General features: G+C 39.8%; 1 protein-coding gene across 20 annotated transcripts in view; it reads left to right on the forward strand.

The window, feature by feature from the left end:
- NAV3 (neuron navigator 3) overlaps window positions 1-24,763 on the forward strand; it is a 353,937-nt gene extending 329,174 nt beyond the window's left edge. For all 20 annotated transcript variants that reach the window (XM_065559490.1, XM_008164582.4, XM_008164583.4 and 17 more), the window contains 12 exons: window positions 4,269-4,422; window positions 6,714-6,888; window positions 9,581-9,678; window positions 11,429-11,524; window positions 11,802-11,970; window positions 12,737-12,972; window positions 15,083-15,237; window positions 16,300-16,371; window positions 16,834-17,030; window positions 17,786-17,904; window positions 20,195-20,398; window positions 22,119-24,763. In XM_065559490.1, coding sequence (XP_065415562.1) covers window positions 4,269-4,422; window positions 6,714-6,888; window positions 9,581-9,678; window positions 11,429-11,524; window positions 11,802-11,970; window positions 12,737-12,972; window positions 15,083-15,237; window positions 16,300-16,371; window positions 16,834-17,030; window positions 17,786-17,904; window positions 20,195-20,398; window positions 22,119-22,238 — 1,795 coding nt within the window. In that variant the 3' untranslated portion in view covers window positions 22,239-24,763. The remainder of the gene's footprint in view (window positions 1-4,268; window positions 4,423-6,713; window positions 6,889-9,580; window positions 9,679-11,428; window positions 11,525-11,801; window positions 11,971-12,736; window positions 12,973-15,082; window positions 15,238-16,299; window positions 16,372-16,833; window positions 17,031-17,785; window positions 17,905-20,194; window positions 20,399-22,118) is intronic.
- The last annotated feature ends 677 nt before the right edge of the window (window positions 24,764-25,440 follow it).

Below are 25,440 nucleotides of genomic sequence, written 5' to 3' on the forward strand. Positions count from 1 at the left end.
TGGGTAGGGTGGCTGAGTATATACCCAGAGTTGCTCTTTACCCCCTTCAGTTCTAGTGCAGGGTATATACACCCCATCACATGCTCTCCCCCTCAAGTTCAATGCCGGGGTACCATTATGGATCCTTGTTCTTCCCCTACCTGTGAAAAAAACTCCATGTTCTTATGGACCCTTGTTGCTTGGTGAATTACTTGGAAACTATAGGGCTGCAAGAAAAGCTACCATTGCATGATCCTAGGGTTGGAATCTTTCATCAAGTTCAGCCAACTTGATGAAAGTTGGTGTCTGGTCTATTTCTAAAAGGAAACGATTCCCCAACAAATAATATTGTAAGGCATCTACGATCCACTTCATGACCAGGGTCTCCTTCTCAGTGACAGAGTAGGATACTTGGGAAAACAGCTTCCTGCTAAGGTAAAGAATGGTATGTTCTTCCCCTTTAAAGTCCTGCAAAAGTACTGCCCCAAGAATCACATCTGAGGTTTCAGTCTACAGTATGAATCATCTTGGAAAAGTCTGTGCTTGAGAGAACTGATTCCCAACTTAGCTGACCTTTCAGCATCTTGAATGCGTTGTCGCAAACTTCAGATCATGAATTTTCTTAGGGCTTGTGTCTTTTATCAGATTTGTCAGGGGGGCCACAATGGTGGCAAAACTTGATACAAAGAGGCTATAATAGCTCGAAAGGCCCAGAAAGCAACACACTTGCTTTTTTTGGTGGTTGGCATGGGACATTGGTCCAAGGCTTGTACTTTACCAATCTGTGGCTTCAGACACCTGTCACCTACTTTATAGCGGAGGTAAGTTACCTCTCAGCTGGCCAGTCAAAATTGGGCAGAGTTGTCCATTATTCCTGCCTCTTTGAGGACTGGCAGTGATGTGGTAATGTGTTTTAGGTGATCGTTCCACTCATTGCTAGAAATGACAATATCTTTACTGTATGCCACAGTTTAACATCCATGGGTACTTGGTTCATTAGGCATTGGAAGGTAGCTGTGGCCCTGTGAAGAACAAATGGCATGGTCTTAAAGTAGTAGACACCAAAAGGGGGTAGAAAATTCAGTCTTCTCTGGTGATTTGGTTGTCAGAGGAATCTGCCAATAACATTTTGTTAGATCAAAAACAGATACATACTTGGTAGCTCCTAGCCTGTTCAGCAATTCATCAATCTAGGCATGTGTACTCATTTAATTTCAATATTGTATTCACTCTGGAAATCAATGCAGATCTGTGTTGACGCATTGATTTTTGACACAAGTATTATGGGTATCCACTCACTATGGGATTCCTCAACCATCCCTGAATTCAGCATGGCCTGCAGTTCTTGATGGACTATCTCTCAAATTTTCAATGGAAGGGGTCAAAGGCTTTCTTGGACCTTTTTCCTATTTTGATGTCCATGTGATGGTAGGTGCCTCCTGGCAGGACTGAGAATACTGAGGGGAAGGCTTCAATCAGATATCATAATTGTTGTTTTTGTTCAGGTTGGAGTTCTCCCTCCATTGGTATTGGCCCTGCATCATGGCGCTTGCAGGGTGATCTAGTGAGGTTTGTTGGGGGAAACGTGCTATGAGGAGGTCTTTTTGGTCCCCCAAGTCTTTAGAAGTTTCACTTGATTTATTTGCATTTCTTTCCTCCCCCTGGCTGGTAGATTTCATAATTGACCACCCCCACCTTTTGTAAGGACCCAGGGACTAGAACCTGGATCTGAAGAGCATGGGGTGGTTGATATTTCCACAGTGCCAATGGAAGGCCCTTTAGAAGCACATACAGGGAGCACTGTGGAGAATAGGTGCTCCAGAAAGTACCACTCACGAAACCCAAAGTGACAGTACCCTGTGGCCCTCTGATTGGACAAGTGCCCCTACTTAACCCCAGGGGCTGGCCAGGAAGTTGTCTGGGCAACCACACAGATCTTGACCTGTTACTATGACAGACATGGCCTTGTCCCCTGATCGCTAGTCTCTGACTCCAGCCTGATTTTGACCCTGACTTCTGCCTCATGATCCTAACCTGGTATTGCCTCTAATCTCCAGTCTCTCACTCCAGCCTGACTTCAACCCTGACTCTTGTTTACAGAGCTTGGCTTTGAGATTCCTCTAACTCTGGCCTAGCGACTTCTGTCCCTGGCAGGCAGAGTCAGCCCAGCTGCGACTGCCTAACCCTGGTCCCTTACACCCTTCTTTCCACCTCAAATGGATCCTGCCACTTGGTCAGTCACTTTGAATCTAAGGTTATTAGCAACAATAATACCCTATCCCTGGGCCCAAAGTCTCACATCCTGGCCCTTTGGTTGCAGGCCCGTTTCTGGTTCTGTTGGGATTTCAGCAGGTTTTCTTTAGCAAAAGCCCTCAGTGTTTCCAAATTCTCCATCAGGTGGATCACATACTGTACCAAATTGGCTTTCTTGCGGTGGTGGTCTGGGATCCTGCCTGACCATATAGTAGTTTGAATGGTGAGAACCCTGTCCGTGCCTGTGGCACTTCATGGATGGCAGAAAGTGGTGTGGGAGTTACTTATCCCAGTGATGGTGATCCAAGGTCACAAATTTCCTAAGTATCTCTTTCAGTGTCTTACTGAAGCACTCCACCAGCCCATCTGTCCGGGGGTGGTAGACCAACGTCTGCAAGGCCTTGATTTTCAAGAGGTTGCACAATTCTCCCATTAGCTTTGAAGTAAAGTCAGCCTTCTGATCAGTCAATATCTCTTTCAGTATTCCCACACATGCAAAACCCCTCATCAGTTCACTAGTGATGGTGGCTGCAGTGTTTGAGTGAAGGGGGATGACCTAGTACGTTGTAATATGAGTCTTTATCTCTTTTCCTCATATATAAAATACTGGTACATGTTGTTAATATAGTCAGGCTAAAGTCTGACATTTTCCCTTCTTTAGTTTGCCATTTAATTTTTTTATATACCATGAACTACATCTTCTTTCCTTTGCAGAGGTTTCTTTTTAATTTTTCTGACCTGAGTCTCATGTTCTAAATCATTGCCTTTTCTTTCTTCCGCTTGCTTCTGTCTGTCTAATGTGTGTATATGCAGGTCATCTCTAATCTGGGCACCAAAGAAAAGGCAAAATGGTCATGTGACCTACAAGCATAGATCCCGGTAAAAAGGAGTGTGAGGCATGGAATTGCATATCCAAGTGCTAAACTGAAGAGTGTGTCATTTTCTTTCCCAAAATGCATTTGCATGCATTCTGGCAATTAAAAGCTGACCTCTGTTTCATGTTTGCATACTAGAAGCAATAATAATACTTATTATGTAGTGCTTTTCATCTTTAAAGTATTTTATGAACATTAACTATTTAGAAGAAGTAATAAAAGCAAAATAACATCAGAGTAAATTGACTGCAAGCATTGACTGGTGCTGAAGTGTGGCAGAAACTTGTTGTTCCATATTCTGGCAGTTATATGTTATGGAATGGATTTAATTAAAATAGCAAGTGAGTTCTGGGACATGGTGTTCTACATAACAGGTGAGGTGAATTGTACCATTGTAGAATGAGAATCAGGTAGCTTTTAGGCTTCACTAGACAAAGTCAAGTGAAATGCTTCTGTGTCTGTAATCACACTATGCAATGAACTCCATTGTAAAAATCAACATTTAGCCAGTTACATATTTACCCTATTATAAGTATAAGTAAATAACTGCAGTATTTGAGAAACCATATATCATAATGGGGTGACTGTAGGTAAATATGACAGCCCCTGCAGGGACTGTCTTTTAGATCATAAGGGCAGGGGCTGTATTTTCGTGTATTGCACAGCACAACACACACTATTAAATAGTGTCTAATAAATAATATGTAGCAATAGTTTAATTTGACCACCATAGCTCCGTTTTGATCACTGATATCTGGGAAAATCATACCCTTTGCACAGAAAAAGTGACACAGCTGAGAAGTATAGTTCATGCTATTTGAAGATACAGCCATTCCACATTTGAAAAACCAAGCATGTAAAAAAAAATCTAGTTTTTTGTACATACTCAGTTTTTTACATCTTTTTTTTCCACCACAGGAAACTAACTAAATTTGAAAGATAAAAAAGAGAAATGATCATTTCATCTAGACATTTTTAGTTTTTTTTCTTTATTATTATTTTGCAGTTTGAACCTCTTCATATTGCTTTCATAAAATTCTCTCTCCATTCCTAGGTTTTAACAGCAGCAACCATTTTCTGTTCTTTGATATGTAATAATGACACTGCTTGTAGGAGAAAAGCTTCCTTTAATCTCCTGCCTATTTTCCTTCTTCTCTTTAGGATATGTGAGTGCACAGAGGCAGAGGCTGAAATTATTCTACAGCTAAAGAGTGAGCTGAGGGAAAAAGAGCTAAAGTTAACAGACATTCGTCTCGAGGCCCTCAGTTCGGCACACCATCTTGATCAGATTCGTGAAGCCATGAACCGCATGCAGGTCAGTGCAGTGGCATAAGTAAGTAGGGTAGTGCTCACATAGAGCATGCTTGTTTGTTTTTTAACTCCTTCCCATTATTTTATTTTGTTTATTTAAAAAAATGTTGTCACACAGGAACATGAGAGATTGATAGCACTTCCTAGAGACAGGCTTGATAACTCTAGATACAGTATTATAATGATCATATTAATTCATATAGTTTATATTACACTAGCAATCAAAATGTGTGTTGCAGATACACAGGAAGACATAATCCCTTCCCTAAGGCTTTTACAATCTGAAAAGGCTTGGGTGGGAAGAAGAGATATGACAGACAAGCAAAGAGATCAGGAAGCTGATTGTTACACAGCTTGTTAACTCAATGTGGGGGGGTGGCATTATTATTTTTATGTACATGGACTAGTCCGTCTACTGGACTCATTAGTTCCTGACCCAACTCTTCTCCACAAACCTAAACAATTTGTTTTTACTAGCCCACTAAAATTCTTGCTTAATTATTACCCATGACTCCCTCTTACGTCCTCTCTCAACCCAGCTTCTCAGCCTGCATCTTCCCAACCCCTGCCTCCTGACAAACTCCCCTTCAATCTGCATGAGACCTTATTCTGTGAAGAAAGGGGAAATTCAGAAAAGTGACTGCATTCATTGGAAGAGACCTGGGGTTTGGAGGCATGCTGGCTGCTCCCACCATTACAGGATCCATCTCTGGAGCTCTTAGCAGCAGTTGCAATCTTCACCACAGAGCCCTGCTGATTTAGGCCCTATCTATGTTCAGTCCTAGCCGCACCTTCCCATTCCTACACCCTCATCTGAACATTCAGTCTCCCAAGTGCAAAAACCAGCTGATAGAGTCTGGAACCTAAAATAGCAGGGAAATTCTGAAGAGGGCTCCAGCCCAGGTATTCTCCTAGGATGGATGGAATGGTTTGCTGTGGTCACATGACTCCACAGTGTTGGGACAGTGCTTAGCTAGTCCCCAGCCCCCTGATGCTCCTGGCAATCACTGTTGTTGCCGTGTTTCTCCTTCCTAGAGCATTCTTAAAAGGAAAACCTTCCTGGGCTGTCCAGCCCACACGGTGTTTCTGGGAGTGGAGGGGAAAATAAGTCATATAGCACTATACTGTACATACTCAAAGCACCCTAAAACCTTCCCAACACAGATTTCTCATTGCCCATCAGTTCTAATGTGGCTCACCTGGGCAAACTGGTGTAGTTAATAATTTCATATATGGTGGGGAAGGGTTTGATATCACATGACTCATTTCACTGGAGCCCTATTCCAGATTTGAACCCAGGTGCCTTTATTACCTGCTGGCATTTTTTACATGTTTGACCCCCTCTTCTTCACTTCCCACCATTCTTTGCTTGTTTGGTTTCTTTCGGGGGGGGGGATGCTATCCTTTATTTTTTTATTCTTAAAATGTGGTTGAAGAGCCTTTATGAAAGTTTCAGACAGTTAGCAGAATGTGAGTGAATATGGAATTAAATCTGATGTGCAATGCCGTCTCCAAGAATAAGCAGTTGCTTTGTACTATGTTTCATGAAGCGTCTAAAAGCTAGATTTAGCTGGTATCAGGCTGTGCTCAGGCTAAGTTTTCATTTGATTATTGTAAACTCGATAATCTCTTGGCACCACAGAGGATTTAGCTAACAAAAAAATCCTGACTGTTCTGATTCATCTGTCACTATATGTTTTCATCAAAAGGGTTTTTTTGGCTCTTATGTGAACAAAACCATGTTGGGGTGGTCAAAAACTGTCTGATGTCAACAAGGGTTATGAAACAGTTAAACTATCTTATTTTTATTGTTTGGTTTTCATTTCATATCTCCTTGGTGATGTCATTGATTCAATGTACTTCTAGCGGCAACGGTAGTCTTCTGTGACTTTAGCAGCATTATCTAGCTGAGATTTTAGTAACCACTTAAAGGAAATAACTATTACATAAGATATTTGACAAAGAAAAATGGCTTTCTGAAGTGAAAATTCCAAGTGTAATATGTCAGATCTGTAGTAAACACAAGGACTTGAACGTTGTGTTGATCAGCGGTGATATTGATGCAAGAATAAAAGGAGCTTTTAGCAGTCCCCCCTCCCATTTCAGAACTGAAGAGAATTCAGTTTCCACTAATTGTATTGTACTGTTGATGTATTGTTACATGCTGCTACAGAGCTGCTAAACCAGTTAGCTTGTACTGGTGAGCAGCAAGCTGCCTGAACAACCACCCGGTGCTCAATGGTTTTCAGAGACAAAAATCTCCCATGTTTTTATACTGATTTCTTTTTGTTTTAGAATGAAATTGAGATACTGAAAGCTGAAAATGATCGCTTAAAGGCAGAGACTGGAAATACCGGGAAGCCGGCTCGACCATCTTCTGAGTCTTCAAGCAGCACATCCTCCTCTTCATCACGGCAATCATTAGGGCTTTCTCTGAACAACTTGAATATCACAGACTCTGTTACGTCAGGTGAATAATACATATATATACATGATTAACATGAATGTATTTTTCTTTCATTTTATTTTCTTAAAGGTCCATATTTCAAATGTGCCTTCTGAAACTACACATGCATTGATTTGTACACATAAACCTCAGATTTTCATGTGCTACTGGGTATTTGCACATGGACATCACAAATAGTTTTGGTGATCTCTTTTGAAAATTTGGCTTTAGAAGTCAGAGAATATATCAGATTATTTATCCTCCACACAGTATGTTCCTAGCTCCTAGCAATGTTTGTCTTTGATTTTTGTATGCTACAGGTTGATATTTGATAGGAAGGACACCATTGTAGAACAGGTGTCAAAGAACTGCTGAAATATGTGTCTTTGTGGGACAAATGTGAGAGTAGTTGCTAAAACTTTCCCTTTTATCTACAGATATTGTATTGTTCATTTCCTGCGGATTCCTTAAGAATGCACCATTTCTGCAATCAGGAAGGAAAGTGAACACTGTTTAGAGTTAGATTCTAGTAATTTGTTGTGGAATGTAGATATGTAGTCTAGGTTGGGATGACCTTTTTTTCTTTCCATATACCGTCGGGTCCAGATCAATCCATTTACCATTTACTGTAGGGCCAAATCCTGCTCTGCTCACTAAATCCTCTTATTCTGTGGGAATCCCCATGTAGAAAAGCAACCAGGATTTAGGTTCTGAACATTCACACATTATACAATACCGTAGTGTCTGAGAATAGATAATCCCAATCTCCCCACTGTAAGCTTTCTGCACTCATTGCATACAGTGGCCAAGAAACAGGAGTACTGTCTCAACTGTTAAAACGATGAGCATAGCAGAAGCAGAGAAGCCATCAGTAATGCACATCTGTAGAAAGTATAATGCAATCTCTGGAAGCAATAACAGTGTGGCTAATAATTATAGATGGAGTCTGGGCAATAGTACAGCTGGGGATGTGCCAAACTGCCTGACAATAATTTGAGTTGGCAGTCAGTCATATTATCTTGCCAGTCATTGATTACATGGGTATTTGAGCCTCTCTTCTGGTTTAATTTTATATTTTATATGAAAATCAGCATGTTTTTCTTTACACGCCAGCCATTTTATTGCCTGGATTAACTCACTGAATAGATGAGGCTGTGTTGTCCCTGGACATGGCATGAAGTGTTTCTTCCACTGCAAACACATTCATTCAGTACCAGGAAGGAAAAGTCTTATTGTGCTTCCCTTCCCTCCCCTCCACCCCATGGGAGGAAGCCCCCAATACCAGAGCAGTGGTCCATTCAATAGTACTAAACTTAGAAACTTTTTCATGAATAGATCCTGAAATTGCAGTTCCAGATCTCTCGGTTCTGACTAAATCTAGAGTTCTATTAAATCAGATACAACAAAAAAATACTATAGATTGTGTATAATTCTGTGTGTGCTATTGATGCATGCTCTTCTAGTATGCAAGCTGATTACTTCTGATTATAAGAACTAACAAGGCTAAGGCACATGGAGGAGAAGAAGATCCCATTCAAATGTGTACCCATTCCAATCAAAACACTGCATATCATTTTGCTATGGCAGCAGGAAGCTTGCAAGTGTGGGAAGTTTCCACCATCAAATCTTCTGGTACTTTTGTAGAGACCAAGAGGTTATTAACCTGAGGCTTTGGAGCTATGGTCCAGTTAAGCATGCTTGGGGGCTGCATCACGTGAGACTAATGAAGCCCTAACTGGAGTCTGCTCCATTGGCAAGGCAAGCTAGGATGGGGAAGAATGGAGATTTTGAATTATTCAGACAGTTAGTAAAAAGTCCCCAAGAGTGGAAACCTTCATGCTATGCTAAAACATTATTGGGGAAAGAGCAATTTGGGTTCCTTGCAGGAATATTATGGCCTCAGCACCTAACAGGAGCCCTGTTGAAGGAACTGATGAAGATGCAGGTCAAGAAACAGATGTCTAGGGGAAGATGGAGATTCTCTCTACCTCCAAGACCTCTGTGAAGTCCTGCATTGCAACCCTATCATTAGAGAAGTGGCTGGACACTGAGTGAGTCCAGACTGAATACAAAGCAGTTTCCTGGGCAAGTTCCTCTTCCTTCTGATCAAGGAAGTTGATGACATGAAAAGAACAATAAGGGAATGCAGCTCTAGAAGCTGCATCATGAGGAAAGAGGGACTCTTCCATGTGACTATGCTTCATCGGTGTAAGGTAAAGTCTGTTGGGAAGGGAAGGTAAAACCCAATGGACTTACAGCAGCAAGAGTTTTGGCTTCAGGATTTGCTATTTTTCAACTGACCGCATTTTAAAGGGGAAGGTGGGTATCCAAAGGTTATGTTTCTACATAATATGAGGTTTAAATTAGGTTGTCACATGGATCCATGGTAGTTTTGAACACACTCCAGTAAGAAAAGCAAAGAAAAAAATGTATTGTAGCTAACGGAATGTATAGGGCCTCAACTCAGGATACACACAACCAAAGCTTATTAGGAATGATTGCCTTTATCAGCTGACAAATCATTACTTTTTCATTTCCAACAGAAATGGAGGAGAAGTAAGTAGCAATTAAAGTGATCATACTGCTATTGTTGTGATAGTGGCCTTTCTTACTAAAAGACCTTGCAACAAACATTAAAATAACAAGTAAAACAAAGCTTATATCACTTCTTAGATTAATCACATTCTATAAAATATGTTTGCTTCTTGTGTTGTAGATATTTTACTGGATGATGTTACAGATGGAGCCCTCCCCAAAGAAGGCCACAGTGTTAAAATTATAGTCACCATAAGTAAGGGCTATGGTCGATCCAAGGTACGTTCATTTTCCTGAAGTCCTAGAATCACAGATATAGTAAATACCACCATTATAGCTGAGCTATTTGCACTATTTTCAGTGAGGGACTGAAAGTCAAGCATTCAACATACACCCTTTTTCTTTTATCCTTTCTTCCTATATTTTTTATCTAATCCAGGCATTGTCAAATGCAGTCCCCACAATCTTCTGCATTATGGCCTATTGCTGCTTTTATGAAGGCTCAGACAGACTACTAGTCTGACTCAATTTAAGTTGGAGTATTGCATACTGGGACCTGTAGTCTTTTCAGATGGGCTTCTGTTAAAAGGGGTGGTCGTTGTAATTTAGGTATAGCCCTTGGCAAGTTGCAAGTATGCTCCTCATGTGGACAAAATTGAGATGTCCAAATTAATCAATTTTGAATCATATCCTCATGATCTGATGTTTTGTGTTCCAAAAATCTTTTTAATATAGTGTAACCTGTATTAGTATACAATGAGTCTTACTTTATTTTTATCGCTCAGGTGCCACCACAAGTCTACATCACTTTTGCACAGATGGTTCCAAACAACTAAGCTAAAAATATTAGCTCAAAGTCAAAAATGTATAATATCGTTTCAACCATAGATTTCTTAAAGAAAAGAAATCAATATGACTACTTTGAAGTTAATTGACTCAGTGTGAAGGGATAGAAGCTTACTTGGTCACAATTCAATATTTTTATACTGCTAGGCCCAGATCCTGCCCTGCGATAAGGCAGCTTTGTACTACCCCATGAAGCAAATGCCAACCATTGATGTTTAACTCATGCATGTAACCCTAAATACAGGAAAAACCTTAGAGCTATGTGTGATCTATATAATGTACTTTATTTCCACATACTGTGACAAAGTTCCTCCTCTACCTTGGTGGGTCCTGTGCTTATTGGCGGATTTGCCCCCTTCACAGATTCACCCTGTGGCCCAGGAAACAGTCCAGAGACCTTCCCCTCTGGTAGACGCTATAGTCCAGGTCAATTCCTCCTATGTTTGATCAGGAGTTGGGAGGTATGGGGGGAACCCAGGCCCGCCCTCTACTCCAGGTTCCAGCCCAGGGCCCTGTGGACTGCAGCTGTTTAGAGTGCCTCCTGGTACAGTTGCACAACACCTACAACTTCCTGGGCTACTTCCCCATGGCCTCCTCCCAACACCTTCTTTGTCCTCACCACCGGACCTTCCTCCTGATGTCTGATAACGCTTGTACTTCTCCATCCTCCAGCAGTACGCCTACTCACTCTCAGCTTCTTGCACCCTCTTGCTCCCAGTTCCTCACACACACTTCCTCTCCTCTGGCTCCCCCTGGCTTGACTGGAGTGAGTCCTTTTATAGCATCAGAGGGGCCTTAATTAGAGTCAAGTGCTTAACTGCCTCACCTGACTCTTAGCAGATTAATTGGAGTCAGGGGGTCTATTAGCCTGGAGCAGCCCCTGCTCTGGTCACTCAGGGAACAGAAAACTACTTATCCAGTGGCCAGTATATCTCCCTTCTGCTACTCTGCTGTTCCCAACTGGTCTGGGTCTATCACAATATATAACAATATAATTAAAATAATAGGTGGACAATGGCATGAAGTAAGACTGAAGTGTCCACCTTAACATTACTTATACCTATTTTTATGTGTTAATTACTAAGTTGTAGCATTGTATCTTAGAGATCTTTAAATGCGTGTGGCAAACTGATTTCCTCCAATTTTAGTCCAGTTTGTGAATTCTCTCTCTTTCTCTTTATAGGATCAAAAGACGCAAGCATATTTGATAGGCTCCATTGGGGTTAGTGGAAAAACCAAATGGGACGTTTTAGATGGAGTAATTAGACGTCTCTTTAAGGTGGGACATTTAAAAGTTGGTTGATCAGTTAATTCCATATTCTTTGTCTCCCATAAACTCTCCCTACTTGGTTAGTTTTGACTTGCCTAATTCATTTTTTTCATATAGCCTAAGTTAATGCTTTTGCTCTTTTTTAAGTTTACATATGCTTCTCTGAAATGCATAGGAGTCTTCTTTAAATGGGCCTCCACCTACATTAAAGTATGTGTTTTAATAACTTGTGTCACATGAGATGACCATGCATACTTTTATATCTTGTGTGTATGTATAATTTTAGGAATATATCTTCCGAGTGGATCCAGCTACTAGCCTGGGTTTAAGCTCCGATTGTATTGCTAGCTACTGTATAGGGGATTTAATCAGAGCCCATAGCCTGGAAGTGCCTGAACTGCTGCCTTGTGGATATCTGGTTGGAGATAATAACATCATCACCGTGAACCTGAAAGGTAAAACCACAACTATGTTTTTTCAGATATTTTTCTCTTCTTTGTTATATCCCTCCCAACCCCTCTATTTATCGTTTAAACCTGACTTTTTCTCACCCCGTGTCCAGCACAGGAAGTCATTTGTCATGTAAGTTCTTTGTATGTGTTTGTATAGTACTTAGCACATTCAGGCTTCTTGGTGCTGTAGAAGTATAAATATTAAATAATACAAAAAATATTTCTCTTCTCTCACTGACTTTAAAGTCACAGCAAAGGACAAATGGCTTTAACAGGGACAAAATTCAAGAATTCCATTCAGAAATGTTTCTAAGCCATCCTGCTCCACAATAGGGACTTTAAACATTTCAAAGAGCTGTAGGGTTTTTCTATGTTGGGGGCCTTCAAAAGGACCGTGTCATTTGATGTGATATCTTTCTGCTGGTAACCCTTGTTGCTGTCACTTCGACCTTTTTATCTTAAATGCCTTTAACGTTTGAAACACACATCTCTGCTTCACAGAGCCTTCTCTTCACATTTACTTTGATTTTGTTGCTCCCACCCATCTACTCATGGTGGTGGTGCTGCTGCTGTTTTATCTTTTTGCCCCTTAGGAAGTATCTGTGCAATTCCAACGGTATTCAAACCCTGGAGAAGATAGGATTATTAGATAAGAGCATTTACCTGCTCTCAGCATGGCATAGATGTCAGCAGAAACCATGCTGAATTTATACTTATTTTAGACATCACCTTGAATGGAGACAAGTTATTTTTTTTCTTTTATTCCCAGGAGTGGAAGAAAACAGTTTGGACAGTTTTGTGTTTGATACACTAATTCCTAAGCCAATTACCCAACGGTACTTTAATTTGCTGATGGAGCATCACAGAATCATCCTGTCAGGACCCAGTGGCACTGGAAAGACCTATTTAGCCAACAGACTGGCTGAATACATAATAACTAAATTGGGCAGGAAAAAAACTGAGGATGCAATTGCTATTTTTAATGTAGATCACAAATCAAGCAAGGTAAGTTACAATTAAAAATGACAAATTCGTTGCCTGATTTGTACTGATGAGCAAGAGTTAGTCCTGCTAATTTACACAATTCCCTGGTTTTTGTGTTTTCCTACAGTGATTGAACCTTTAATCAGAGTGAAACATGCAGCCACAGCTCTTTGTAATCTGAGTGGTGCATCATGATATTGTGTAGAAGAGCTGACTTTTGGGGCACTTGTAGGACTTCCACTTCACAAGCTGCTAAAGGCAGAATAAAATGCCATTTTAACTCGAGTCCATGGAATTCCAGTAACTTCTTTTTGAAGACATTAGCTGTACAATGTAGTGCTAGTCTGACTTGCATTTTGATAGTGAAAATGGTAGCCCAAAATTACTGGATGAGAGTAGAAAGGGTGATCTAGTGCCCAGGGCATTGGATTAGCACTTGGGTTCAATTCCTTGCTTAGCACTACATAGGTTCTGGTTGCTGCTGTTTTCTCCTGAATTCTACAGTAGTGGTGCCGATAATACAATATTTAGCCCACGCTTCAGACAACATGCAGGTTGAATTAACTATATACCTCAGATTGCCAAGGTATTCACAGAATAACCAAATTATCAACAAGTAACTCACAAGCTACCTGGTACCCTAAACGGGGTATGTAAAGTGGTTGCTAACCAAAAAAAAAAAAAAATCAGAAAATCAATATCTTTACTTAGAGTTTTGTGATGAGCACGCAGCACTGTTAGCATAGTTTGAGAAGAAAGTCCACACGGACCATAGAGGAGATAAGAGAACTATTCCATCACAAACACCTATTTTCATTCCTTTTATGCAAACGATTTGTGATATCATTCACTCTGACAGGGAAGTGCTCAAATTTATCAGAATTATATATGTAGAATATATAATGTGAGTGATTCACAAAAATGTCACTTTGCTGGCTCACTGGCAAGTGTATGTGTCTATTTTTCTTTCATTTTTTTTCTTTATTTTGTGCTAAGATTATTTGACAAGCAAACCTTATAGTTTGTAAGAAAGAAAAAAGAAATCCTTGCCATGTGTGCTTGAACAATACAGATGGTGCTACAGAGCTAAACTAGGAAGAAACTCATGATTTTCTCTCAAGGCACCTGGTCAGAAAAAGCCTAATATATTTATACAACCAAACAAGAACTTTCCCAAAGCAACAAATAACATGTTTCTACTTTAAAAAAATACGATTTTGCTATCACTGATCCAGGAAATGTTCTAGTATAATGGGAATGAGATTTCTGTCCAAAGTGCCAGGGATTCACAACAAGGATTGTTGAGAGACTGTGTACTGATCTTGAGAAATCACTGGGGCAAATTCTGAGTGATGCGGGAAATGAAAAATCCCTATCCTAGGAAAATGCAGGCTGAGCCATGCTCTCGTTGCTGTGCTGTGTGCTATACTGTAGATTGCACACAAGGGACAGCTAAAAAGCTGGACTAGCCAGGAGACCGAGGAACAGTAAACCATCAAGAGCAAAATAAATTGTCATGATTACAGACCATTCTTCCCCAACCCCAAATCCACCATTACTCCCCAGGTAGCTAACTGACAGAGAGAAATAAACGTAAGCAACACACTTTATTGTGGCATGTGAGATAGCAGCCCCAAAGCGTTGAACAGATGGTCTATGAGGGGATGAAGATGATGGGCAGAAATCTGAGGGAATGGGAGCAGTGAACTAGATGAGATAACAATCTCTTGTTTGAATTAAGTTAATTTGATGTTCCTAAAAGTGCGGGACTACTTCTGTGAACTAAATAGCTCAGCCTATTGGTAATGGAATATAGAGTTTTTTATTGCTGGATTGCTGAGAAATATATCCTCAGGATAGCAGGACACAAACTTTATTACCTTACCTTTAGTGAGACTTACCTACATTTTTGTTTTCACTACACCAGGTCAGCTATATATTTTCTCTATATACAGCTGAAACTTCAGTTTTGCCCTGGCTGAGAAACAAGTCTTTGTGGTTATGGGAACTCAGCTGAGATATAAGCATTGGGGGAAATTTCTTAACTCCCCTTTGTGCCTTTGAAAATCTCCCCCCTACTGTGACTAAATGGATTTTACTTTCCTGTTTTATTTGTTTTCTTTTGCTGAAGGATCTGCGTCAATACCTAGCTAACCTGGCTGAGCAGTGCAGTGCTGACAATAGTGGTGCTGATCTCCCTGTAGTAATAATTCTTGATAACCTCCACCATATTGGTTCTTTGAGTGATATCTTCAATGGTTTCCTCAATTGTAAATATAATACATGGTAGGTAGCAGCTCTTCATTTCCCTGCCTTCTGTGCTTAAAACAATTAAAAGCTCTTTATTAGTGTGATACGATGAAATATGTTATAAGGAATCCTTGTATCTCTTATATCCCGATTCAGCAAAGTACTTAAGCATGTGATTAACTTAAAATATGTGAGTAATTCCATCCCTATTCAGCCAAGCACTTGTGTGTACTTCACTTAAAGCATATTTTAATGCCCTCTGACTTTAATGAGATTTAAATATATTCTTAAAGTTAAGCATGTACTTAAATTCTTTGCGGAATCAGGATCTTAACCCCTTCCCTGCTATAGAACACATCTGTGTCATGGAACACAGGCATATTAGTTCCAGGAGAAGCTCCCAGAGCTTGTGGGAGGGTAACAACAGATGCATGATGGTAGTTATCCATAAGGTGTTTTCCTGGATACAATATGGACCCATGGAGTATGCTATACAGTAGCTGCTGTTTCTGTGGTAGACCTCCTGTTTCCAACAGTTATACTGTGAACCAAAAATTTACCTGGCTGTAGAAGAGTGGAAAAGTTGTTTAGAAATAGTACCAAAGGAGAATGTGATTGACTGGCTGTCTTTCATGGTCAAAAAAGAATAAAAAGTAATTAAGGTATTTGAAAACTGCTAGCAGCCTATTAATCAGCCTATTTCTGCTATAAAAGTGCCTGTGATAGGGGCTTCCCTTCATAAAATATTTGTGTATTATGGCTCAGTGCTCCTAAGATTCACTGGTTCCTGGAAGTAAAACCACTAAACAAGCCACAGATAATGAGGTATGTGAGCACTCTTTTGCTTCATTTAGTTTTAGTGCTTATGACCACTAGTAAAACATAAGTGTGAAAAGGAAAAAAAATGCAAGAACAAATATACTAAAAATAAGTCTGGCCAGAAATCATTGGAATTTGAGACTAAACAGCATCTGCACATTCTTTTATCAAATATGACTCCAGGCAAGATAAAAATAAAGAATATTTTCTGAATTGTCTCCTGGATGGATTCTGTGGCAGTGACGCTTCCTACTAAATGTATTACTTTTCTCTTTTTAGTCCCTATATTATTGGAACAATGAACCAAGGGGTTACTTCATCACCAAATCTAGAGCTACATCACAATTTCAGGTAAATACACTTTCTTTGTCTTTCCTCTGTGCAGGCCTCTCAGATTTCCTTCCTCTCATTCCAGCTTATCCACCAACACCCATCTTGAATTTAATCACATTCTACAGCAGTTTGCCTCTTCCCCCTTTCTCTTAATGACATCTGTCTGTGTGGCACTTTTCCGCCTGGCAAAACAGACAGAATATCATTCCTGCTACCGCATGCCATGGCAGCACGGTGTTCAGGATTGTAGTAATATGCCCACCTTATAACATACTGGATTTCTATTGGCTCAGGAAGCACAGGCAAAGAGATCACCCTTGTGATACGGACTAAATAGATCCTTACGATTTATTATTAGAATTGACTTTTATTTTAGTAGATAACCAGTACTAAACACTGATGTCATTGTTTCTGTGTTTAAGATGGAAGGCAATGTTTATTCACTGTATGATTATTTGATGTTTTCTCTTCTCACATTAGGTGGGTGCTATGTGCTAATCACACGGAACCTGTAAAAGGTTTCCTGGGCAGGTATCTGAGAAGGAAACTGATTGAGACAGAAATAGAAAGGAACATGCGCAATAATGACCTCATCAAGATTATTGACTGGATCCCTAAGACATGGCATCATCTCAACAGCTTTTTAGAAACGCACAGCTCCTCAGATGTGACCATTGGTGAGTCCTTGCAAGGCAGTGTGCTGCTAGCCTTTTCTAAGCCAGCAGAGTGAAGTAAGGGTAAAGCCTGAACCTTTCATAAAGTTTGTAGAAATTGAATTGACTTTATAAAATCTTGTGTTTAAGCTGATACTGAAAACATTAAATCACCATGGGAAGCATGCCTTGCCAACCTGACTGAAACAAGGAAGTAATGGAAATCATACGAGGAAGTCTGTTCTCCTGTGATTTCCATCCTTACTTCCTGACTAAAGAGTTTCAAGTGTTTGCCATGGAAACGTTGACTTGTTCCAAGAATCTCCACACTAAGGCCATGTCTACACTTAAAAGTTTTGCTGCTTATCTATGTAGTATAGTTAATGTAGACACAGTTACACTGGTATAAAAGAGCTTGTGATGATATAGCTAATTTGGGTTCAGCAAAGTGAAATAAATTATACTGGCATAAGCACTTTTCTATTGGTGTAACCGTGTCTTCATTAAGGCTTATGATGGCACAGATATGCTGGCAAAATATCACGTCCCTTTAGCTTTGCCACTAAAACGTTCCAGTGTAGTTCAGGCATTAGAAGAGGGGAAGAAGGACTCTAATTTTTTAATACCATAAAGCTGAACTCAGTACTAGCCAATAATTGTAGTGCTGGATAAACAGTCTCTTTATTCAAGTTTGCCACGGTAGTCATTTTCCCTTACATTTTTTGGAGATTTTTTTTCCTCCCAGTTCATGTTATTTAACAAAAAACTTTTCTTCTCAGGTCCTCGCCTTTTCCTCCCCTGCCCCATGGATGTTGATGGCTCCAGAGTGTGGTTCACAGATCTTTGGAACTATTCTTTGGTGCCATATCTTCTGGAGGCTGTGAGAGAGGGACTTCAGGTATGTAGGTAGAAACACTGTGTCTTGCTTCAAAAGAAAAAGCATAGTTTTGTGTTGTGTTTGTAAGCTTTTTCCAGGATACGTTTCAGAAATACGTCAGAGTGATGTGTTGTGCCACAGTGACAAAAAAAAGGGGGTAGAATTCTAGAAGTAAGTGCCAGACCCCTTTTCTCCTGCACTTCCTGATGCATGATTTGGCTTTTCTTGAGATCGTGCTTGTCTGTGACAAGAGGATACACTCTTGTTCTTCTCTTCACTTGTATGTAATGAAGAGAAGGTATTCAGGGCCACCACATCCATTGCGAGTGCGGACTTCACAGGTGAAGGACCTCAAGGACTTTATACTAGTGGACAAACAGGCATAGCAGAGATGTCCACCAGACCCCCTCCTATCCCATCCACAACTCTTCCCAATGTAACCCATATTTCCGCATACACCAAGGGTGCGGACTGCAGCTGTTGCAGAAGACAGTTCCCCCATACCACGGTTATTTTCCATTGGGCTTCTTCAGCCAATTTAAGGCACTTTACACCAAGGGTTGGTGGACATGAGAATCTGACTCTCTTTTGTCTTACTGCTCCCTGAGTTTCTGTCTGCTCTAATGTCTCTCTTATTCCCATCTTGTCTGTGGCATTTTTTCTTCTTTTTTCTTTCTATGGGCCTAACTATTCCCCACTTACTTGAAGTAATCCTTCTACCTGATTTTTTTTTTCATTTTCTGTTTGGCCCCTTTTGTTCTCTTTTTGTTCACTACAACTTTGCATGCTATGAAGAGAATGGTATGGAAAGAGAGACAAGGTGGGTGAGGTAATATCTTTTATTGGGCCAGAAACAAGCTTTTGAACTCTGAGGAATTCGGAATTCTGAAGAAGAGCTCTGTATAGCTCGAAAGCTTGTCTGTCTCACCAACAGAAGTTGGTCCAGTAAAAAATATTACCTCACCCACCTTGTCTCTCTAATATCCTGGGGCCAACAAGGCTACAGCAACACTGCGAACAATATGGTATGGAAGGTAACTTTTGCCAAAAATTAATCTAGTGGTACCGCCAACACTCATTAAAATTTCTGCTTCATAGGGAGTGAGGTTTGGAATCTTGCATTATTGAAGCATCTCTGTTTTCTAAAACTGCTTGAACTAACTGAGATAGAGTACTGAACATCTGATAGGCACAGTCACACCAAGATTACTGCAGCTTATTTAGACCAGGAGGAAACTAATAAGAAAAAAAAATAGTGGTATTCTCTCATGCTCCGCCCACATGCCAAGTCCCACCCACTTGAGACATTCAAATGAGTCATCTTCATAATATGGTTGTCATTTGTTTCTTGAGTACATTAATAAGCTGTGAAATAGTTAACATTTAAACAATCCTCATTAAACTGCAGAGTTAAAACAAAAATAAATTTGATATCAACAGGAGTAGTTCAATTAATTTTCACAACCATGAGGGCTACAGACTTTTTTTTTAAATGAAAACTTCAATTCTGTAGCACAAGATGGCAGCCTCCAGAAGAAATTATTGGATTGCCACAAACCAGCCCAGTTCTTAGACATTCTGAATTGTTTAACAACAACATAATAGTACACAGAAGTCCTACAGACTTGCTTTATTTTTTTTATACTACCGGGCCTACACTATACAGAAAATAAATGTTCTTATAAGAAGCAATAGGACCAAGATAATCTGAGTCCAGAAAAGATCATTGTGACACTCAGAGAAAATATGACTCTCTGAGTAAGCTGGAGATAAAAAGAGCTAGGTGAATTTCTTCTCTTCACCTATTGAAGGTACACGCTACTCAAGATTGAAGAGGCTTTCTTATTGTTCTGCTACAGCTTTCCTAAGCCCTGTATAAATGGAACATCTCTGTTTCTATTTCCTATGTCCCTCTTCTTTGCAAGATGCATGGAAATAATGTCACTTAAAATGGGTTTGTACTTTCCAACTACCTCGCAAACAACTTCTTGAGAAATTTCTCTCTCCTTTCCCAAAGTTCCACTTCACATTTTATCAAAACCTGTAGCTTCTCAATTTCTTTTTGTTCTCATTGGGAGTTGTAAGGTGTGGAGCACTTTTCAATACACAGCCATTTCATTTAGGTGCCTGTTGAAAGTGAGCTCTTCTGAGCTTCGGGCCATCGCTGTGGGTGCTGAGCACTTTTGAAAGTTGAGTCTCTGCTGCAAAAGTTGTTTAGATGTGTTTGATTCCATTTGTATAGTATTATAAATAGTAACATATTGAAAAGCGTGCAGTCTAAATAACTAAATGTATTATATCCATAATTTAGATGTATGGTAAAAGAGCGCCATGGGAGGATCCCTCAAAGTGGGTAGCAGATACTTACCCATGGAGCTCCGCACCTGTGCAGCATGAATGGCCATCATTACTTCAGTTAAGACCAGAAGACATTGGGTTTGAGGGTTACGCATCTGCACAAGAAGGAACAACCTCCAAGCACATTCCACAAAGCGACACTGAAGGGGACCCCTTGGTAAGAACAAAGCTTTTTGCTTACCTTTGTAATCTGTGTTTCAACCTAGAATTTGAAATGTAAAGAATATACCAATTATATATTTAATATTACTCCCAAGTCCCCACAAGTGCTCAGAGCGTTCATTTCCCAGCAATCAGACCATGAATCTCCAAATAATGTAGGGAATTAGCCTATGTGACTCACTGTTTCCCACCTGACAAATACAGGAGCGGCCCTTTGACCCTTTAGGATTTACACTGCAAGTGAATCCTCTGGCTACGCTCCCAGCCCATTCACTATCCCTGCCGCATAGCAGTGTGCAGAAATCATAGAATATCAGGGTTGGAAGGGACCTCAGGAGGTCATCTAGTCCAACTCCCTGCTCAAAGCAGGACCAATCCCCAGATCCCTACCTCAAGGATTGAACTCACAACCCTAGGTTTAAAAGGCCAAAGCTCAAACCACTGAGCTATCCCTCCATTGTAGTGCAGAAGTTGTGTCCCACCATAATGAATCTTTGCTGTCTGGACCCTCCCCCATCCCCCATGTGGCAAAAGTGTGGCATCTGCACTGCATATAGGCTTGAACCTGCATCCATGAAGCCAATGGGAGGGTCGATACTGATTTCAGTAGTGATGAATCAGCTCCATTGACCCTGTATGACATAACAAGGCATTTCAGAATTTGTCTCATACATAGAATGTAACACATACGCACACACATCAGTATTTGTCTCATACATAGGGTATATAACACGCACATTGAATTTGGAGCTTAAAGCTGCTTCGTGGTATCCCCAGTACAATGTTCAAAGCTTATAGAATTATCTGTGAATGGTGTAGTCATGAAGTATAGACATTCAAGTATTCCTGAACAAACTTGAAAAGGGTTCACACAAATAAAATACCTTCCCTCTTCTTACCTTTCATTGCATATATTTTGTTACAAGAAACCTGAACTGTTCACCTAAAATGTCACTGTCTTAAAATTGGGCTAATGTTTTTCAGTGCTCTGAGGACCTTGGCATGAGTGCTGCTTTATAAATAAAATTATCATCATTATACTGAGTTTGTCGTCAAGAATCTGAGCAATTTTCTAGGGCAGGCGTTGGCTTCTGAGGATTTATCAAATGTGCTACAAGCTCCAATAATACCCAAATGAATTATGTTATGCTTCCCCTTTCCTCAGGACTATAGTCTGCTGTTTTCTGTTACTGTTCCTTTTGCTGAAGTCAGCTCTTGAGCAGCAGATGGTGCTCTTGTATGTAGCAGCTGGCTACAGTCCACCTCCCCACACACACACACATACTCTCTCTCTCGGAGGGTGTGTGTTCGTGTGATCATGTTTGCAGTTGCTTTTCCAATTTATTCTGCCTACAGCAGCCAAAACATTATTGGAGGCTTGACTGTCTCCAAATACGGGCCCAGATGTCCAGCTGTGATACTGTTTCCTTTGCCTGTCTGTGTTGCAGCTGCAGCCATTCACACCACTGAATTGCAGAGTTATTATATCCCTATGGCTTATTAGACCTTTACACTCATGCTTTTATTTAAAGCACTGAAGGCTGGGCAGCCAGGAGGAGCCACTGATATTTTGCCCGTTCTGAAATCATTTTGCCATTTCTCTCACTCTGGGTACCAGCACACTGCATACACCAGAGTAGTTTAATTAATTTTTGACATAGCCCTTGCTGCATTAAATGCTACAGTGATTACATAAACATTACCTTCTTTTTCAGATGAATATGCTAATGAGGCTCCAAGAAGCAGCCAATTACTCGAGTGCACAAAGCTGTGACAGTGATAGCACCAGCCACCATGATGACATTTTGGATTCCTCTCTTGAATCAACTCTCTAGAGGGGACGAACCTGGGTAGAGGATTATAGTAAAATCTATTGCCACTAACTACTGCCAGGATTAAAGCAGCACACTGAGGTCCCTGAACAAGAGCGGCGTGTTGTAGGTAGGCAGGAGGTTTAACTCTGCAAAGTCAGGAATTAAAATTGAAGTGGAAAGCTTGAATTTGTTTAATTTCAAGGCATTTCAATATCAGTGGAGCGAGTAAGACTCCATTAATCAACTGGAAAGGGCCCTAAATGGAGGGCAACTAAGCAGATTGCACATGTGTTAGCCAAACTGGAACCTTTTTTTTGTTTTTCCTCTCTCTCTCTCTCTCTCTCTCTCAATCTCTCTAACTCTCTCTCTAAAAGTTTACAGTACAAACTTTTTGTTTTTTTCCTTTACTTTTCTCTGAGGTGCTGCATTAGCAGTGCAGTCTTCTGCTCCTCTTCTCACCTCTGTTGTGCCACATGGTGCTGGTCACAGGACTACAGTAGTGTTTGTCGTACACTACTGCCCATTCCAAAATGAATCAAAGATGATGATAGTAACTCAATAAGCACAAACAGTATTGTGCTATCACCAGAAAACACTACTGTGATATGCTGGATAAGTGCCAATTTAATTCTTAATTGCCATGGTCACAGTGACACTCTCCATGAAGTTTTTAGTGTACAAGTCACCGATTTTATAAAGTTGTTTTTACCACAACGGTCTTTTTTAACCACCTACCCACTCCTTTACAGTTTTATACCAATTATTAACCAACACTGACTAAAGGCTTTTTAGGGCTTCATTCGTTTGAGCCTTTTCAGTGGAAGAAGGAACATTTCCTATGGTGCTGTTTCACTGCCTTAAAACAGATTTCTAGAACAGTTTTACGGTTGGTTTAATTCCTAAACCATTGGTAATTTACACTGTTTTGTTTTCATTTATTACCGAAATAACGTCAGTTAACACAGTAGCCTCATATCTGTATATCATGATTTTTTAAGAAATGGATAGGAGAAAGAACAGTTGCTATATAGTATTTTTATCTTGTGAATAGATTGCTCTGCCTACCCTCAGAAATATACAAGAAACCCAGAACCCACTTCCACTATCACCTAAAAGCTGAAAAAGCTGACCCAGATCCATTCAGTCCTGTGGAATGGAGTTTTTGAAGGATAGATGTTTCGAATTCTTATCCAGCAGAGCTGGATGCACTTGATGCAGCATGAGCACAAATATTTGTTTATTTTTTTTTCTTTTTCTAATTTTAAGCATGTTGTTTTGATTGATATTGTTGTACATGAAAAAAAAACAGCATTAAAGAACACTGAAGCAGTGATGTCCACTGTGGAAGAGGAAGAGTTTATACTGTAAAAGTGGGTTGGTTTTGCACAGTCTACTGGGTGGGTATTGTAAATATAAAAAGCCTTGCACAAATCAAAACAAACAAACAAGAAATTGTATTTTATCCTGTTGGTGTTAAGAGATGTTATACTTGCTGAGATTTCCTCAATGTTGCAAACAAATACAGAATGCAAACCTTAAAAACTGTTTTTAACCTCGTGTGTTTGTCCTGTATTTACAGTTGTTATGACTATGCAGGAGCTATCAATGCTTGAGTGAGCATGTTTCAATTTGTATATTAAGCCAATACATTTCTGGGGGCAAAAAATGAAATTTTAAGTGCATCTGTCATGGCAGGCTACAAACAGATTGCATGAAAACTGATCAGAATAATTGGAAATGCTATTGCCACAAGAGACAACTGGATAAAATAATTTAAAAAAAATAATCCAAGGGCTATGGCATTGTGTATATGTACTGTACACTTAAATGGATGTTACCTTCAGGATGTTGTAATTGGTGCTACTAACTCTTTGTGGCCACCCTGTGGTCATTCGCTGTAAAACAAAGACAAAGAAATCAATGCAGTTTCCAATAGCACTGAGCTGCATCAGTGAATCTAGCGGTCCGTACACGGTGCTATTGCCCTAGTACAAACTCTAATTGATTTTATGCATGTAGAATGTAGTCAGACTGATGTGGAGCCCCAAAACTTAGATCAGTTTCTATTGTAAAACATCAGCACATGTATCTGACAGCTGACCAAAAAAACCCCAGCTGATCTTTGTTACATATGTGTTCTGAACAAATTTGCAAATCTTTTCCTGCCATTTTAGACACAAACACACACAATATTACCATATACAAAACTTCCTGCAATACATCTCAGTGAGTCCACCTAGTTTACAACTTAAAAATTGTTTGTGAAACATTTGTCTGTATACATTTTATATTTTGTACATTTTTTGATGTAACATATCATGTAAATAGACAGAAACAGTGAAATAAATCATCTGAAAAGTTTTGTAGTCTTTGTAAAGCTCTAATAATAAGTATTTGGTGTCATCGGACTTAACTGGATGATGTATTTTTATTGGTTTATTGTTCCTCTAGCTTGTAAACCAGCTTGCATATATTTTTTTGCAGGTGTGCACACTGTATCTGTCTAAATTATTACTTTGACATTAAAGTGGAATTATTTATTGAAAGTGCGGTCTGGTGTCTTTGCAATCAGGAATACTGAATGATTGGGTTGTATTTCAAAAGTAAAATATGTAAACAAAATGGCAAATGGAAGGAAGTAATTTTCTATATATACTGCATAACTAATATTTATAAGAATGAAAGCATGTATCCTCTCTAGTTCTGGTGATCCTTTTGCTGCTTTTGAATGACAACTTCCAGGCAGGAATCCAAAACAGAGTGGCTAAGTAGTTCAGGAACAATCTAAGGGCCTGATTCACCACTCCACCAGTTTTATTTAAGACTACTGGTTTCACTCGTGTAAAATTGTTCTTGTAGCTTATAAGATTTTAGGGCTACATCCTCAGCAGGTACAAATCACTGTAGTTTCATTGAAGTCAGTGATGGTCAGTGAAAGCCTCTTATATTTTAATTCTCATAGAATCATAGATTTTAAGGCCAAAAGGGACCATTGTGATCATCTGACCTGGTCTTCAGGCTTCATCTAATAATTTCTGCATCAGGGCCATAACTTCTATTTGAGCTATAACATATCTTTTAGAAAGACATCCAGTTTGATATAAAACTTCATGTGATGGAGAATCCACCACATCCCCAGATACGTTGTTCCAATGGTTAATTATTCTCACTATTTAAAAATGTGTGCTTTATTGCTAGTCTGAATTGTGTAGCTTCAGCTTCT

Source organism: Chrysemys picta, chromosome 1 (assembly GCF_011386835.1).
Source record: "Chrysemys picta bellii isolate R12L10 chromosome 1, ASM1138683v2, whole genome shotgun sequence".
NCBI classification, from domain to species: Eukaryota; Metazoa; Chordata; order Testudines; family Emydidae; genus Chrysemys; species Chrysemys picta.